Source organism: Globicephala melas, chromosome 6, assembly GCF_963455315.2.
Source record: "Globicephala melas chromosome 6, mGloMel1.2, whole genome shotgun sequence".
NCBI lineage: Eukaryota > Metazoa > Chordata > Mammalia > Artiodactyla > Delphinidae > Globicephala > Globicephala melas.
In genome coordinates, this window is record NC_083319.1 from 56,006,007 (window position 1) to 56,022,774 (window position 16,768).

Here is a 16,768-nt window from a genome sequence, read left to right on the forward strand (position 1 = left end):
GGTGTGTGTGTGTGTGTGTGTGTGTGTGTGTGTGTGTTAGGGAGAAGTATAAATATACTCAGTTCTTGACTATTTATAGGCAGAATCTAAGTCTTTAAAAATAATAATAGCATTTATCAAGTGCTTACTGTGTTCCTGCCCTTTTCTGAGCACTTACATGTATTAACTCATTCATCTTCAAAGTGTTGCCAGAGGTGTTCCAGGTCTTTGCTCAAAAGCCATCAACCCCCATCTTTAGCAGGAATGACATATATCTTTAAGTTAAAGTGTCCAGAGATAAGAAAGGAAGCTACAAACAAAAACAAAAAAACCAAACCCAGAGGACCTTCGAGATGGTGGAGGAGTAACATGTGAAGATCACCTTCTCCCAAAAAATATATCTAAAATACATCTACATGTGGAACAACTCCTATAGAACACCTACTGAATGCTGGCAGAAGACCTCAGACTTGCCAAAAGGCAAGAAACTCCCCATGTAACTGGCCGTGTGGCTGACAGGGTCTTGGTGCTCCTACCGACTGTTAGGCTAGAGCCTCTGAGGTGGGAGAGCCGAGTTCAGGACATTGGACCACCAGAGACCTCCCAGCCCCGTGTAATATCAATCAGCGAGAGCTTTCCCAGAGATCTCCATCTCAATGCTAAGACCCAGCTCCACTCAACGACCAGCAAGCTCCAGTGCTGGACACCACAAGCCAAACAACTAGCAAGACAGGGACACAACCCCACCCATTAGCAGAGAGGCTGCCTAAAATCATAATAAGTTCACAGACACCCCAAAACACACCACCAGATGTGGTCCTGCCCACCAGAAAGACAGGATCCAGCCTCATCCACCAGAACACAGGCACCAGTCCCCTCCACCGGGAAGCCTACACAACCCACTGAACCAACCTTACCCACTGGGGGCAGACACCAAAAACAACGGGAACTATGAACTTGCAGCCTGCAAAAAGGAGACCCCAAACACAGTAAGTTAAGCAAAATGAGAAGACAGAGAAATATGCAGCAGATGAAGGAGCAAGGTAAAAACCCACCTGACCAAACAAATGAAGAGGAAATAGGCAGTTTACCGGAAAAAGAATTCAGAGGAATGACAGTAAAGATGATCCAAAATCTTGGAAATAGAATGGAGAAAATAAAATAAACGTTTAACAAGGACCTAGAAGAACTAAAGAGTAAACAAACAATGATGAACAGCACAATAAATGAAATTAAAAACTCTCTAGAGGGACTTCCCTGGTGACGCAGTGGATGAGACTCCATGCTCCCAATGCAGGGTGCCTGCGTTCGATCCCTGGTCAGGGAACTAGATCCCACATGCATGCTGCAACTAAGAGTTCTCATGCCACAACTAAGGAGCCTGCCTGCCGCAACTGGAACCTGGTGCAACCAAATAAATAAATAAATATATTAAAAAATAAAACAACTCTCTAGAAGGAATCAAAAGCAGAATAACTGAGGCAGAAGAATGGATAAGTGACCTGGAAGATAGAAGAGTGGAAATAACTACTGCAGAGCAAAATAAAGAAAAAGGAATGAAAAGAATTGAGGACAGTCTCAGAGACATCTGGGACACAGTAAATGCACCAACATTCAAATTATAGGGATCCCAGGAGAAAAAGAATAAAAGAAAGGGTCTGAGAAAATATGTGAAGAGATTACAGTTGAAAACTTCCCTAACATGGGAGGGGAAATAGTCAGTCAAGTCCAGGAAGTTCAGAGAGTCCCATACAGGATAAATCCAAGGAGAAACACGCCAAGACACATATTACTCAAACGATCAAAAATTAAATACAAAGAAAAAATATTGAAAGTAGCAAGGGAAAAGCAACAAATAACATCCAAGGGAATCCCCATAAGATTAACAGCTAATCTTTCAGCAGAAACTCTGCAAGCCTAAAGGGAGTGGCAGGACATATTTAAAGTGATGAAAAGAAAAAACCTACAACCAAGATTACTCTACCCAGCAAGGATCTCATTCAAATTCGATGGAGAAATTAAAACCTTTACAGACAAGCAAAAGATAAGAAAATTCAGCACCACCAAACCTGCTTTACAACAAATGCTAAAGGAACTTCTCTAGGCAAGAAACACAAGAGAAGGAAAAGACCTACAATAACAAACCCAAAACAATTAAGAAAATGGTAATAGGAACATACATATTGATAACTACCTTAAATGTAAATGGATTAAATGCACCAACCAAAAGACATAGACTGGCTGAATGGTTACAAAAACAAGACCTGTATATATGCTGTCTACAAGAGACCCACTTCAGACCTAGGTACACATACAGATTGAAAGTGAGGGGATGGAAAAAGATATTCCATGAAAGTGGAAATCAAAAGAAAGCTGGTGTAACAATTCTCATATCAGACAAAATAGACTTTCAAATAAAGACTATTACAAGAGACAAAGAAGGACACTAGAGAATTATCAAGGGATCAATCCAGGAAGAAGATATAACAATTGTAAATATTTATGCACGCAACATAGGAGCACCTCAGTACATAAGGAAAATGCTCACAACCATAAAGGGGTAAATTGACAGTAACATAATAATAATAGGGGATTTTGGCACCCCACTTTCACCAATGGACAGATCAATCAAAATGAAAATAAATAATGAAACACAAACTTTAAATGATACATTAAACAACATGGACTTAATAGATATTTATAGGACATTCCATCCAAAAAAAACAGAATGCACTATCTTCTCAAGTGCTCCTGGAACATTCTCCAGGATAGATCATATCTTGAGGCACAAATCAAGCCTTGGTACATTTAAGAAAATTGAAATTGTATCAAGTATCTTTTCTGACCACAATGCTATGAGACTAGATATCAATTACAGATAAAGATCTGTAAAAAATACAAACACATGGAGGCTAAACAATACACTACTAAATAACCAAGAGATCACTGAAGAAATCAAAGAGGAAATCAAAAAATACCTAGAAACAAATGACAATGAAAACACGACGACCCAAAACCTGGGATGCAGCAAAAACAGTTCTAAGAGGGAAGATTATAGCAATACAATCCTACTTCAAGAAACAAGAAACATCTCAAATAAACAACCTAACCCTACACCTAAAGCAATTAGAGAAAGAAGAACAAAAAACCTCAAAGTTAGCAGAAGGAAAGAAATCATAAAGATCAGATCAGAAATAAATGAAAAAGAAATGATGAAAATGATAGCAAAAATCAATAAAACTAAAAGGTAGTTCTTTGAGAAGATAAACAAAGTTGATAAACCATTAGCCAGAATCATTAAGAAAAAAAGGGAGAAGACTCAAATCAACAGAATTAGAAATGAAAAAGGAGAAGTAACAACTGACACTGCAGAAATACAAAAGATCATGAGAGATTACTACAAGCAACTCTATGCCAATAAAATGGACAACCTGGAAGAAATGAACAAGTTCTTGGAAAAGCACAACCTTCCGAGACTGAATCAGGAAGAAATAGAAAATATTAACAGACCCATCACAAGCACTGCAATTGAAACAGTGATTAAAAATCTTCCAACAAACAAAAGCCCAGGACCAGACAGCTTCACAGGCGAATTCTATCAAACATTTAGAGAAGAGCTAACACGTATCCTTCTCAAACTCTTCCAAACTATAGTAGAGGGAGGAACACTCCCAAACTCATTCTACAAGGCCACAATCACCCTGATACCAAAACCAGACAAAGATGTCACACACACACAAAAAAACTACAGGACAGCATCACTGATGAACATAGATGCAAAAATACTCAACAAAATACTAGCAAACAGAATGCAACAGCACATTAAAAGAATCATACACCATGATCAAGTGGGGTTTATCCCAGGAATGCAAGGATTCTTCAATATACATAAATCAATCATTGTGATACACCATATTTACAAATTGAAGGATAAAAATCATATGATCATCTCAATTGATGCAGAAAAAGCTTTTGACAAAATTCAACACCCATTTAAGATAAAAACTCTCCAGAAAGTAGGCATAGAGGGAACCTACCTCAACATAATAAAGGCCATATATGACAAACCCACAGCCAACATAGTTCTCAATGGTGAAAAACTGAAACCATTTCCTCTAAGATCAGGAACAAGACAAGGTTGTCCACTCTCACCACTATTATTCAACATAGTTTTGGAAGTTTTAACCACAGCAATCAGAGAAGAAAAAGAAATAAAAAGAATCCAAATCAGAAAAGAAGAATTAAAAAAGTCACTGTTTGCAGATGACATGATAGTATACATAGAGAATCCTAAAGATGCTACCAGAAAACTACTAGAGCTAATCAATGAATTTGGTAAAGTAGCAGGATACAAAATTAATGAACAGAAATCTCTTGCATTCCTGTACACTAATGATGGAAAATCTGAAAGAGAAATTAAGGAAACACTCCCATTTACCATTGCAACAAAATGAATAAAATACCTAGGAATAAATCTACCTAAGGAGACAAAAGACCTGTAAGCAGAAAACTGTAAGACACTGATTAAAGAAATTAAAGGTGATACAAACAGATGGAACGATATAGCATGTTCTTGGATTGGAAGAATCAGCATTGTGAAAATGACTATACTACCCAAAGCAATCTACAGATTCAGTGCAATCCCTATCAAACTACCACTGGCATTTTTCACAGAACTAGAACAAATATTTCACAATTTGTATGGAAACACAAAAGACCCCAAAAAGCAAAAGCAATCTTGAGAAAGAAAAATGGAGCTGGAGGAATCAGGCTCCCTAACTTCAGACTATACTACAAACCTACAGTAATCAAGACAGTATGGTACTGGCACAAAAACAGAAATATAGATCAAAAAACAGGATAGAAAACCCAGAGATAAACCCATGCACCTAGGGTCAACTAATCTATGACAAAGGAGGCAAGGATGTACAATGGAGAAAAGACAGCCTCTTCAATAAGTTGTGCTGGGAAAACTGGACAGCTATATGTAAAAGAATGAAATTAGAACACTCCCTAACACCATACACAAAAATAAGCTCAAAATGGATTAAAGACCTAAATGTAAGGCCAGACACTATAAAACTCTTAGAGGAAAACATAGGAAGGACACTATTTGACATAAATCACAGCAAGATCCTTTTTTGACCCACCTCCTAGAGAAATGGAAATAAAAACAAAAAGAAACAAATGGGACCTAAGGAAACTTAAAAGCTTTTGCACAGAAAAGGAAACCATACACCAGATGAAAAGACAATCCTCAGAATGGGAGAGAATATTTGCAAACGAAGTAACTGACAAAGGATCAATCTCCAAAATATACAAGCAGCTCATGCAGCTCAATATCAAATAAACAAACAACCCAATCCAAAAATGGGCAGAAGACCTAAATAGACATTTCTCTAAAGAAGATATACAGATTGCCACAAACCCATGAAAGAATGCTCAACATCACTAATCATTAGAGAAATCAAAACTACAATGAGGTATCACCTCACACCAGTCAGAATGGCCATCATCAAAAAATCCAGAAACAATAAATGCTGGAGAGGATGTGGAGAAAAGGGAACCCTCTTGCACTGTTGGTGGTAATGTAAATTGGTACAGGCACTATGGAGAACAGTATGGAGGTTCCTTAAAAAACTAAAAATAGAACTACCATATGACCCAGCAATCCCACTACTGGGCATATACCCTGAGAAAACCATAACTCAAAACGTGTCATGTACCACAACATTCATTGCAGCACTATTTCCAATAGCCAGGACATGGAAGCAACCTAAGTGTCCATCAACAGATGAATGGGTAAAGAAGATGTGGCACATATATACAATGGAATATTACTCAGCCATAATAGGAAACGAAATTGAATTATTTGTAGTGAGGTGGATGGACCTAGAATCTGCCATACAGGGTGAAGTAAGTCAAAAAGAGAAAGACAAATACCGTACGCTAGCACATATATATGGAATCTAAAGAAAAAATTGTTCTGAAGAACCTAGGGACAGGACAGGACTAAAGACACAGATGTAGAGAATGGACTTGAGGACACGGGGAGGGGAAAGGGTAAGCTGGGACGAAGTGAGAGAGTGGCATTGACATATAGCCACTACCAAATGTAAAATAGATAGCTAGGGGGAAGAAGCCACATAGCACAGGGAGACCAGCTAGGTGCTTTTTGTCCACCTAGAGGGGTGGCATAGGGAGGGTGGGAGGGAGATGCAAGAAGGAGGGGATATGGGGATGTAAGTATAGGTAGAGCTGATTCACTTTGTTATACAGCAGAAACTAACACAGCAATGTAAAGCAATTATATTCCAATAAAGGTGTTAAAAAAACGAAAAAACAAACCCAGATGGAACCATCTGGGACCAAGATGGCAATGAATCTGACCTCCAACAGATCTCTAGGTCCTTATTTTTTCTCCTCCTAATCTTAAAGAGGACAGAGGAAAGGAGGACATGGAAAGAAATTTTCTCCTGAAGATGTTAGAAAAAGTACTAAATAAAGTGAGATATGGGGGTTCTCTAGTGATTTAGTTTACCCAGCCTCTCTTTTCTCCAATCCCCAATTGTAAGATAATTTACATTAATACAGGATGCCACAGATTGTGGTAGCGTAAAGCACCATTGAGATTTGGAATCAAACCTCGAGTGTTCATAAATTGGCTCCACCAGTTAAAAGCCCTGTGCCTCTGAGTGAAATCTTGACCTCTCTAGCCTCAATTACCTTCAACAAAAGTTGGGTATATTAACAATGCTGTTTTGATGTATTGTAAAAATTAAATAATTCGATGTATGTAAAATAGCATGATATCTGGGACATAGGAAATGTTTAACAAGTTAAAACTATTAGTACTTAATATTGATAATGATAATTTTACTTCACGTGGCATTGAGTACAGAGATCTACGGGAATCAGAAAAGAGAGACTTATTTCTTTTTCTTCTTCTCTTATCCAGCTTCCTACAAGAAAATAAACACTCGCAACCTTAAGGTCCCAGGGACAGATGAGGTAGAGCTCACCTGCCAGGCTGTAGGCTATCCCCTGGCAGAAGTGTCCTGGCCAAATACCAGTGTTCCTACCAACACCAGCCACACCAAGACCTCTGAAGGCCTCTACCAGGTCACTAGTGTTTTGCGCCTAAAGCCACACCCTGGCAGGAATTTCAGCTGTGTGTTCTGGAATGCCAATATGAAGGAACTCACTTCGGCCATCATTGACCAAGGTAAGAGCTGCCTAGCTTACCAGTCAGGGTTCAGGCAAGAAATGGATGACACATTCAGAATGAGTAATCTGAGGACAGTGTAATAAAGGGACTATTTATGAAGGTGGGATTAGGATTTAGAGAAAGTACTAAAGGTAGTGCAGGACACCTGGGGCTTCAAAGGTCGGGGAGCAATTACCACCCTGGAGAGGCTACTGGAACCTGGAGGAGGGAGCTGTGGTCTCCGGTACAGGGATGCTGCCACCTGCATCAACCCCAAAGAGCAGAAGCTGATGAATGGATACCACAACCTCGTTCTCCTCCCACCCTCCAGTCTCCTGCTGGTGCTTCCCATTAGCAGAGCCCAGGTGGAATTCCACTGACATGTTCATAAAGTCAACCTCTCAGAGCTCAGAACTGAGTGTTGGAGTGGAGAGAATGGATCCAGAGAGGAAACTGAAAACACCCAGCATAAAGGCTCATCATTGTGATTCAGGCACAGTACTACGAGTCAGCAGTATGAATGTTACTTTGCTGACTTTGCTGCCAGCCAAGTGGTTTTAGGGTTTTCCAGGAAAACTGACCTCTTAAAATAATCATTTAGAGGCTTCACTGGCTATGCTGAATCCCATACTTTAGAATTCCGTGCACCAGCAAAATTTCTGACAATTTTGGTAGTCGGACAATTCTTTTATCTGCCAAGAACATTCATTTGCCAAATAAGAGAGTTAACATCTAGTATCATAATCATTTCATAAGAGACAGGTCATTTTATCACCAGAGACATAAGTTTCCTATTGTTCCACAAACATCATGGGCTTAACCTCACTCTTTTTGAGGTCAGAAATCTGAAAACGGCTTCACTGGTCTCAAATCAAGGTGTTGACAGGATTGCACAGGCTCTGAGAATTCATTTTCCTGATTTTTCTGCCTTCTGGAGGCCACCTGTATTCCTTGGCTCGTGGACCTTTCCTACAGCCTTCAACACCAGCAATTGCATTACTCAGATCTCTGCCTCTGTCATCACATCTCTTTCTTTAACTCTCTTGCCTTTTAAGAGCCACCTTTTCCACCTTTTAAGGACCCTGTGATTACATTAGATGCCTCCCCGCAATACATACCTCAACCTGATAATTTAGGATAATTTTCACATTTCAAGGTCCTTAATATAATCACATCTGCAAAATCTTTCTGCTGTGTAGGATAACTCATTCACAGGTTTCAGAACATGGACATGTTTGAGGTGAGTCATTATTCTGCTATCATACCAATAAAGGATATAATCTCCAAGTAAAGAACAGCCCCTAGTTATGATAAATTTGACTTTATAGAAGATTTGCTATGTTGTCATTATATTTCACTATTTGCCCTTTACCTTAGTTAGATAAAACAGAGCCTATGATAAGGACTTGTGTGGCATGCAGGTATTTAGGTGATGACCCCAGGGAGCAGAAGTGAGAGGTTTAGGAAATCAAGACAGGAAAGAAAGAAAAGCAAATAGAAGGGTGCATTACCAAAGTTGTTGGTGTGGACAATAGAAGCTTAAGTACTCAAGGACCACCTGAGAAGTGCATAGATCATCTCCTAAGATGTTTACTCAAAGGGCTTCAGGTGGAAGGACTAATCAATCTGCTTTTACCCCCAGTGGTTAACAGTTGTCCCCAGGAGCGTTAACTGCCTTCTACTGTGAGCTATGCATGCATGTGGGCTGAGTGAGCTCCCCATACCATCTATAGCATCAAAGTCATTCCAGGGCAGAAAGCAATGTATCCACTTGAGGTGAATCACTGACCATGAAGTGAGTCAAGGCCCACCCTGAATTCTACCCAGTCTGTGGCTGAAATCAGGGGTGAAGCTGAGAGGAAATGAGGCAGGACTACAACAGTCTATCCCTTGTGCTGCTCAAATCCCTCCATTCATGCCCTACATTAAGTCCACTGTCTCCGAGGCTTCAGGCAGGGAAGTAGCTACAATCTCTGCACAAGATGCACATACGAGAGTTCATGGAACAAGTTACAGCTTCTGCTGCTGCAACTGATCCCAAGCCGTAAGTGATGTTTGTCATTTCTCTCATCCACCATACATTCTAGATTTCCCTCGCTCAGCATTTCAGATGGAATAGTTTGTTTGCCTGGAAGATGAAGAGAAATAGGGGTTGGGGGTGACTCAGACTTTCAACCCTGAGAGACATGAGCCCGTAGTCACCTTGCCCTTAGCAGACTGAAGTTGTAGCAATTGCCTTTTCATTGTTATTACTGGGTATGGAAGTAACAAGACTCAGAGAATCAGTGGATCCCTGAGTTCCAGACATAGTCTTCCTTGCCTGCATTATGTAGCAGCATTTGAGTTCTTCCTGGTAATCAAGATTGATTACTCTACCAGTGCAATGATTCTTTTCTTTGCCTGCTGGTCTGACAGTGGGTAGAGCTCAAGCTGACTAGGCATTATCTAGATGCAATAGAACATATCCCTTGGTACAGCATCCTTTGGGAGAAGCACTTGCCACTAGGAAGCTGGACCTTTAAGTGGAGCCTAAATTTGTGGAGATGAGAAGCAAAAATTCTACAAATGGGTCACTGGAAGTAATGATGAAAGGGACCAACCCTCAGCATTGGGGGAGCCCTGGCATAAAGTAGCACATGGTTGAGGCAAGACTGTCTGGGGGAAGTGAGTTAGAACCTGCACAGAGCCATCCATCATTCAGCCACATTCAGCCATAGCTGAAATCAGGGGTAAGACAGGCAGAATATGAGTTGGGGCACCAGAGATACCTGCCCTGTCTCAAATTAAATTTTATCATGGATTGGCATCAATCCACAGACCAGACTGAGAACTTTGAAGTGACTCAATGCCCATCTCATCATTAATTTCCTAGCATTTCTCTTTTTTACAAGAAAAGAATCCTCCCTGATATAGTTTTCAGAGGCAGCCAGCTCCGTTGTCATCTTCAAACCCCCAATTCCCCGCTTCCCCAGCTATCCACACTTGGCTACCCAATTTCAGCGCTAAAGTTAGCCCAGCTTCTTTCTAACTAAGTGATTATGATGAAGTGAGGAAGTAAGGAGAGGATTCATGCTAAGGATTTAGCAACTTACCATTTTTAGGGCCAACTCTGAGTGAAAATAGTGAATTAGGCAAGTTTGGACCTTTCAATATTCTCTACCTCTTTTTTAAATCACAGCTAAGACCACCAGACTTGTCACCTTATAAAAATTGAGCTATAACTAATTCGTACCAGAGGTCTAGAGTCTTATATATTACAATCCCAGGGGAATTATTTTTTTCCAAGAATTGTTTAGTAAACTCTCCTTTGTTATGTGGAATTTTCTGCCTGGTTAATTTTTGGCCAATACTTTGGATGAAATGTGGTTTTCTAGAATGACACATATAAGGAGCTTTGCTGGGAAACAGGGGCCTGGGTAAGATGAATTTGGAAATAACTGGAATCTAGACTTCACATCACTGAGTACATCAGTATTTTTTTTCTTCATGGTAGAGAGGTGGAAGAGCAGACTAACCATTCTTCTGGAAGCCTTGGGGTGGTGAGAAGTTAGGAATGAAGTAAGCTGGCTCTTCTCTCCAAGGGAGCCAACAGAGCTGATGGAATAGTCAACAATCGTGGGAGAGACCTGTGGGGTCTGCATCAGAGGTTGGGAGCTCCTAGGATACCACTCATGAATGCGGCTGGCAGGGGAATGGAGGAATCTTTGTGTAGTCAGAGATTTTCAACCAGTCTCTAGAGATATGTTGAGAATCCTTCCCAGCTCTATATTCATCCTATCCCCTGACATGGATCCTCTGCTCCAGGCAGCTCCCCTTCCTTTCCCTGTACTCTCTGAACCTCTTGTACCTCTCCAATCACCATGACTTCTCTGCTCAGTAGTTTCTTCCACATAAAATATCATTATTCGCCCTCTTCACCAGTTCTCCATGGCAGCTCAGGTAACTCCAGGGTACAAGGCATCTTTCCTTCATCTTGTGTCCTAAAACCTATTGCCTGTACCATTTCTTTGTTTGCCTGTGACTGTACTTGTCTTTTCTCTTTCATTGGTATTTTATTTTCCATGTATTTTAATTGTTCACATGAGTCTTCTTTATGTCCAAACTAAAGCAAAACCTCAGTGCTCTGCCCATATAGTGCTCAATAAATGTCAGATTAATGGGTTGGAGACTTAGTCTTGGATGACCCCAGTCCCATCATCCCAGCTGCTAGTCTGTGTGGACAGCCAGATCAGAGCAGTCAAATGATCCCCTAGTTTGTGATACAAACACCAACAAAATAGCAACAAAATAACCAAAGTCACACATTCTCCCACAAAGGCATTCTTGCTTCTGTTTCACAAAGGCATTTTTAAATTGTCTTATGACTGTCCCCTTTCTACTCATTCTCATAAGTTGAGCAGCTCACAGCTGACTTCTGTGACCCACAACATGCTTCTCCAGAAGTCAATGAATAAAACAAATATAGCAGTGAGAGTCTGGGGTGGGAGGTGCTCCAGTGGCTCTAGAATAGATGACTGAACATCCTAATTTTCAATCAGAAATGAAGGAGCAATGAGACCATTTTCCCTTTGAAACAGGGTTCCTTCCACTAAGGCAGTGTTGCATTTTCATTAGGAAATATAATGAGATTGGAACACAGGAAATAATTATAACAAGACCCTTGTAGGGCTGGCAGAGAAGTTCTCCCAGGAGACTTGGAAGTGACTCTCTGGCAGTGGTCAGGAGCATGGGCTCTGAAGTCAGATGGACTTGAATTTCAAATCCTCTCTCTGCTACCTACTAGCTCTGAGAACATGAACGTATGACTGTGCCACCCTAGAACTCAGCCTCTCATTTGTAGAATGAGGGTAAATAATGGTAGATATCCAATAGGGTTATTGTGAGGATTAAATGAAATATGTTTGTAAAGTCCTTAGCAGTCAGAAAGGATGAAACAGGAAAAAAAGTATGGTACCTTTAGTGAGAGGCATGACTTCCTTATGAGTGCATGAGGCTGTAGATAGGATAAATCCAATGTTTTTCCCATTGCATCATGACATCATTGTTAAGTAGCATGCAATTACTATAAAACAATCTAAAAGAAGATGTATTAGGATGTAGGCTAAGTAACCTCAAAATACAGTGACTCAAATAAAGCAGGAGTATATTTCTCTCTGATGTCACAGTCAGAGATAGAAGGTGGTTCAGAGCAGGTAAGTCACTATATTCCATAAAGTTATTCAATAATCCAGGTTCTTTCCATCTTGTTGCTCTGGCACTCTCCAGGATGTTACCCCTGCTGAATTGTCAAAGCTGGGTCACTGCCACATTCATGTTTCAGCCTTCAGAAAGGAAAAGAGACACATTCAGTGTTTGAAGGCCAAGACTCAAAAGACCCATTCTCTAGTCCTGAACTTAGTTCACGTGGCTGGCCACACCTAACTGCAGGGGAGGCTTAGAAATGTAGTCTCAGAGAAGCCATGTGTCCACCTAATCCCTAGCTAATACTAGAGAAGAAATGGAGAATGGATTTAAGGGATAAGCAGCAGTCTGCCACAAGGTAACTAATGACAAGGAAGATTGGGCAAGGTAGACTAGATAGACAGATGGTCAATTCAGCCCAACAGATCCTTATTGACACCTTTCATGTAGCTGGCACCTGGCTCTATAGGGGATTCAGAGATGACTTAGAGAAAATCTTTGCACTTCAGATACTTACAATCTAAGCAGACTGATGTCCTGTTGGATGTTCAATGTTAGAAAGTCTTCAGGAATAAGTAGAGTTTGTGTGTGGAAGGAACTATGAGGGAACCTGCCCAGGACAAGGGTTTGCATAAAGGCACTGAAGTAGGGGCCTCTCCTGTTGTGGGGACAGTGAGAACTCTTTGACTTATGGTGCTACATGTAGCAAGTGCTTAATCAGCATTTCCTAGAAGATATTAATTACTATGGGTTATGTATGGTAAGGGAGGTTAACTAGACGTATTGTGGTGATCAGTCACAGTATATACAAATATCAAATCATTATGTTGTATACCTAAAACTAATATAATGTTATATGACAATTATACCTCAATTAAAATTTTTATATATGGATTATCCAATGTGTAGATGAACCAGACTTCGTAATGCTTTTTATTTTTCTTAATGTTCACCACAAACTTAGGATAGAGACAAATATCTGTGGGGCCTGAGCTTTGGATCAGACAGATCTAGGTTTGCAATCCTGGCTTCGTCACTTACTTAGCAGTGATGACCTTATAGATAATTTAGCATCTCAGAGCCTTACTTCCTCAACTGTAAAACGAAGGCCTCACATCAAATGATATCTGATCCCTCCTCAGCTAAAACTGTCTGTGATTCTCAGACAGCCCTATGATAGCGGAGGGGGAGGGCAGTTGGCAGGACTCAGCCCTTCCTCATGAGCAGTTTTGCCAGGTTTTTCCTGGACCAGGCTGTTATGTTCTTTTTTCTCTTTTGGCCACGCCGCACAGCTTGTGGGATTTTAGCTCCCCAACCAGGGATTGAACCTGGGGCCCTCAGCAGTGAGAGCGCACACTCCTAACCACTGGGCCTCCAGGGAATTCCCTGTTATGTTTATTCTTTATGAGTTACTCCATGAGGCAAAATTCAGCCTTTTGGAAAGGGCACAGTTTACCCTGGATACCCTTCCGTCTCCCTACAGTGGACGCCCCTCCAGGCCTGCCCTTTGTCAGTCTGGGGCCCTCATTCTAACCAGAGCTCTCCTTTACAAGTCTTTCCCCCAACCTCCAAAATTACTCTTCTCATCCACCTCTCTACTAGTTCATCTTTTCCTCACTGTCAGACCTTGATTAGCTGAGACAAGGAAAAGGGCTTGTTGTAGTGATTCATGCTAAGGTATGATATTCTAGTTTTTTCAAAAGGATCCTGTTAATCCTGGAGATTGAATAACTGATGGTAAAAATTCTAAGCACCATGAGTGCTTACCAGTGGAGTGAGGAGACATATTCGGGCTGAGGGACTATCCTACTGGGAAAAGAGAGATGATGAAGGAGGAGAGAAGGAGAGAGAGAGAGAAAGAAGGGAAAGAAAGAAGAAAAAAGGAAGGAAGGAAGGAAAGAAGGGAGGAAGGGAGAAAGAAAGAAGGAAGGAAGGAAGAAAGAAAGAAAGGAATGAAAGAAAAAGAAGAAAGAAAGAAGGAAGGAAGACATAATATGATAGGTGTATCAGAATGATGAAAAGCATGGGATCTGGAACCAGGCAGCCTGGATTATATCTCAGCTATGTCACTGACTGTATAACTTTGGGAAAGGCCTCTGTGCCTCACTTCCTTCATCAGTAAAATGAGGGTCATAGTAAAGCCTGTCTCATAGGATGGTTGTGAGGAGTAAAAGAGCGAATACATACAACATTCATATACATACAGCATTCATATATATACAGCATTCATATACATACAGCATTCATAGGACAGTACCTGGCATGGAGTAAATGCTCAGTGCAAGTTGGCCATGTTGGTTATAACCCAGTCATTTGGCCAACTTGTTGGTTTACCTCTAAGCTAACATGTAATGGGATTCTGGTGCTTTTCTTTCCTCCAGGTGATCTGGAATCCCCCGAGATCCGTCCATCTTCACTGCTTCATATTTTCATCCTCTCCTTCATCATTGCTTTAATGTTCATAGCCACAATGATAGTCCTAAGAAAACGGCTCTGCCAAAAGTTTTATTCTGGAAAAGGTAAGTGAGTTTCATTCATGGTAACTGAGTGGACTGGGTATCTGCAGTGTGAGGCTCTGCTTGGCCTCACTGGCCTACAGCTGCCCAGCTTCAAATTCAGTCCACGCAGGGCTTATGAATTGCTTTGGGCTTTTCCTGATGATTTTTCCCCCGGAAAAAAAATGGCTCCAGTCTTCAGTGAGCTGGAATCTTTACACTGAATATTTTTAAAGGAATGTTTTGTTCCTGTGGCCGAAATTGTTTGCTGTGATCTTTGAGCCAAGAAAATGTCATTAGCCTCGTGAGATCAGTGTTATTTTCGCAATACAGATGAGTATGTGGTCAGAGTTCACTCGTGGGAGGATGCCAGGATCCTTTATGAGGATTCCTTTAGTTCTCATTCCTCCTTTCTCCATTCTGGGTCTGAGCTGGGCTGAGCCCTCCTCCTTCCCACAAGAATCTGAATCTTCTGGTTGGGTAAGGAAAGGAAAAAAGTATGAGGCCATCTGGGGGTAGGGAAAGCACATGATTGGTGGTACCCTGAGGTCTTTCAGCAGCTCCCTCCTCACCCTGTCACATGCTTACCAACCCATTCCTATTCTATTGTGACAGCTGGGACAGAGGATGCCTGTGGCCTTTGAGCCCATGCCAGAATACCTGCAGGCCTATCTGGTGCTTTCTAAAACTATTCCTTTGTCAGCACCCAGTGAGCTCCTCCCAAGATCTAAACATGGCCTATAGCAAAGGAAAATGCATCTGGGAGTAATTCAGTAGGAATTTGGAATGGTCACTATTTGAGAATTGGGGGGCTTTTAGGTGATTGTTATCCTACGTCTACAGTCTAACTTCTATAGTCTCATCTGCCGTGAAATATGGTCATAATTTTTCCTTTGACCTATGTGTGCATTAGCTTGGGTATTAACCACAAAACCCTCTACTATGGAATCCAGCATCCAAGAACTATTGTTAAAAGAAAGAGGGGGGTTGGGGAGGAAGGAAGAAGGGAAGAAGGGAGGGAGGAAAGGAGGAAAAATGGGGTGGGGAGAGAGAGAGAGAGGGGATAGAAGTGGAGGGGAAGGGCAATTCACCATAAAGGAGGAATTACAGGGTCTTGCCCCAAAGAATTTTGACTAAACAGAATCACTTCTGCAAATCTATGATCTCAGAGAGTCATGACAGATGCAGCTCATCAAAATCTTACCTTCTGCATTCTTTCATTACCTCCCTCATACGTACCTCTCACAAACAACTTTATAACCAAGGTCCCAGACGTGGGACCTGAGAGCCCATTAGTCACCTCAGAAATGAGCAGCAGAGTCTTCTGTCCCTACTCTCTTTGGGAAAATGAAATGGAGCAACATTCCTTAAAGATAGAGCAGAAAAAAGAAATCCTCCCCTCATCCCCCATCCCAATCTCAAGAGTAAGTGAAGCTATCAGTAGCTTCAAGCTGGGTGCAAGTCTCAGGCACCAACTGGAGTGGGAGAGATTTGTTACTAATAAGAGGTAAGTGAATACATTTTCAAATGATTCCTTTTCTGTTTTTAATGAACCAGAGTGAAATCACCGTTGCCTATGTAATAACCCCCCTCTCTAACTCTTGTGCTTTGGGATCTGCTTTCTTGCAAGGGAGTAAGCAGATACACGTGTGGAAATGCATCTGCCATGTAGACAAACTCATGTCACAGAAGAAGCTTGAGAAGTTCTGGTACTCTGGATAGAGCTTCAAACCAGTGACAGAAGCTAGGTCTGGACCTGGTGCTCCCACATATTGGTTCTATGATCTTGTACGAATCACTCAACTTCTTTGAGGTGTTTTTCCCATCTGATGCAGGAAGCAATATGAGAACAACATTTTCCAGCTTATTGATCCAACCTCACTGCCACGACTGTGGTTCAACCTGG

The 16,768-nt window shown here is 41.1% G+C and overlaps 1 protein-coding gene across 1 annotated transcript in view; it reads left to right on the forward strand.

Moving 5' to 3' along the window:
• The window catches only part of PDCD1LG2 (programmed cell death 1 ligand 2), a 60,502-nt gene that overhangs the window by 31,041 nt on the left and 12,693 nt on the right, over window positions 1-16,768 (forward strand). Inside the window, exons 4-5 of the mRNA XM_030877141.2 lie at window positions 6,938-7,204; window positions 14,749-14,886. Of these exons, the coding sequence (XP_030733001.1) occupies window positions 6,938-7,204; window positions 14,749-14,886 (405 nt within the window). The remainder of the gene's footprint in view (window positions 1-6,937; window positions 7,205-14,748; window positions 14,887-16,768) is intronic.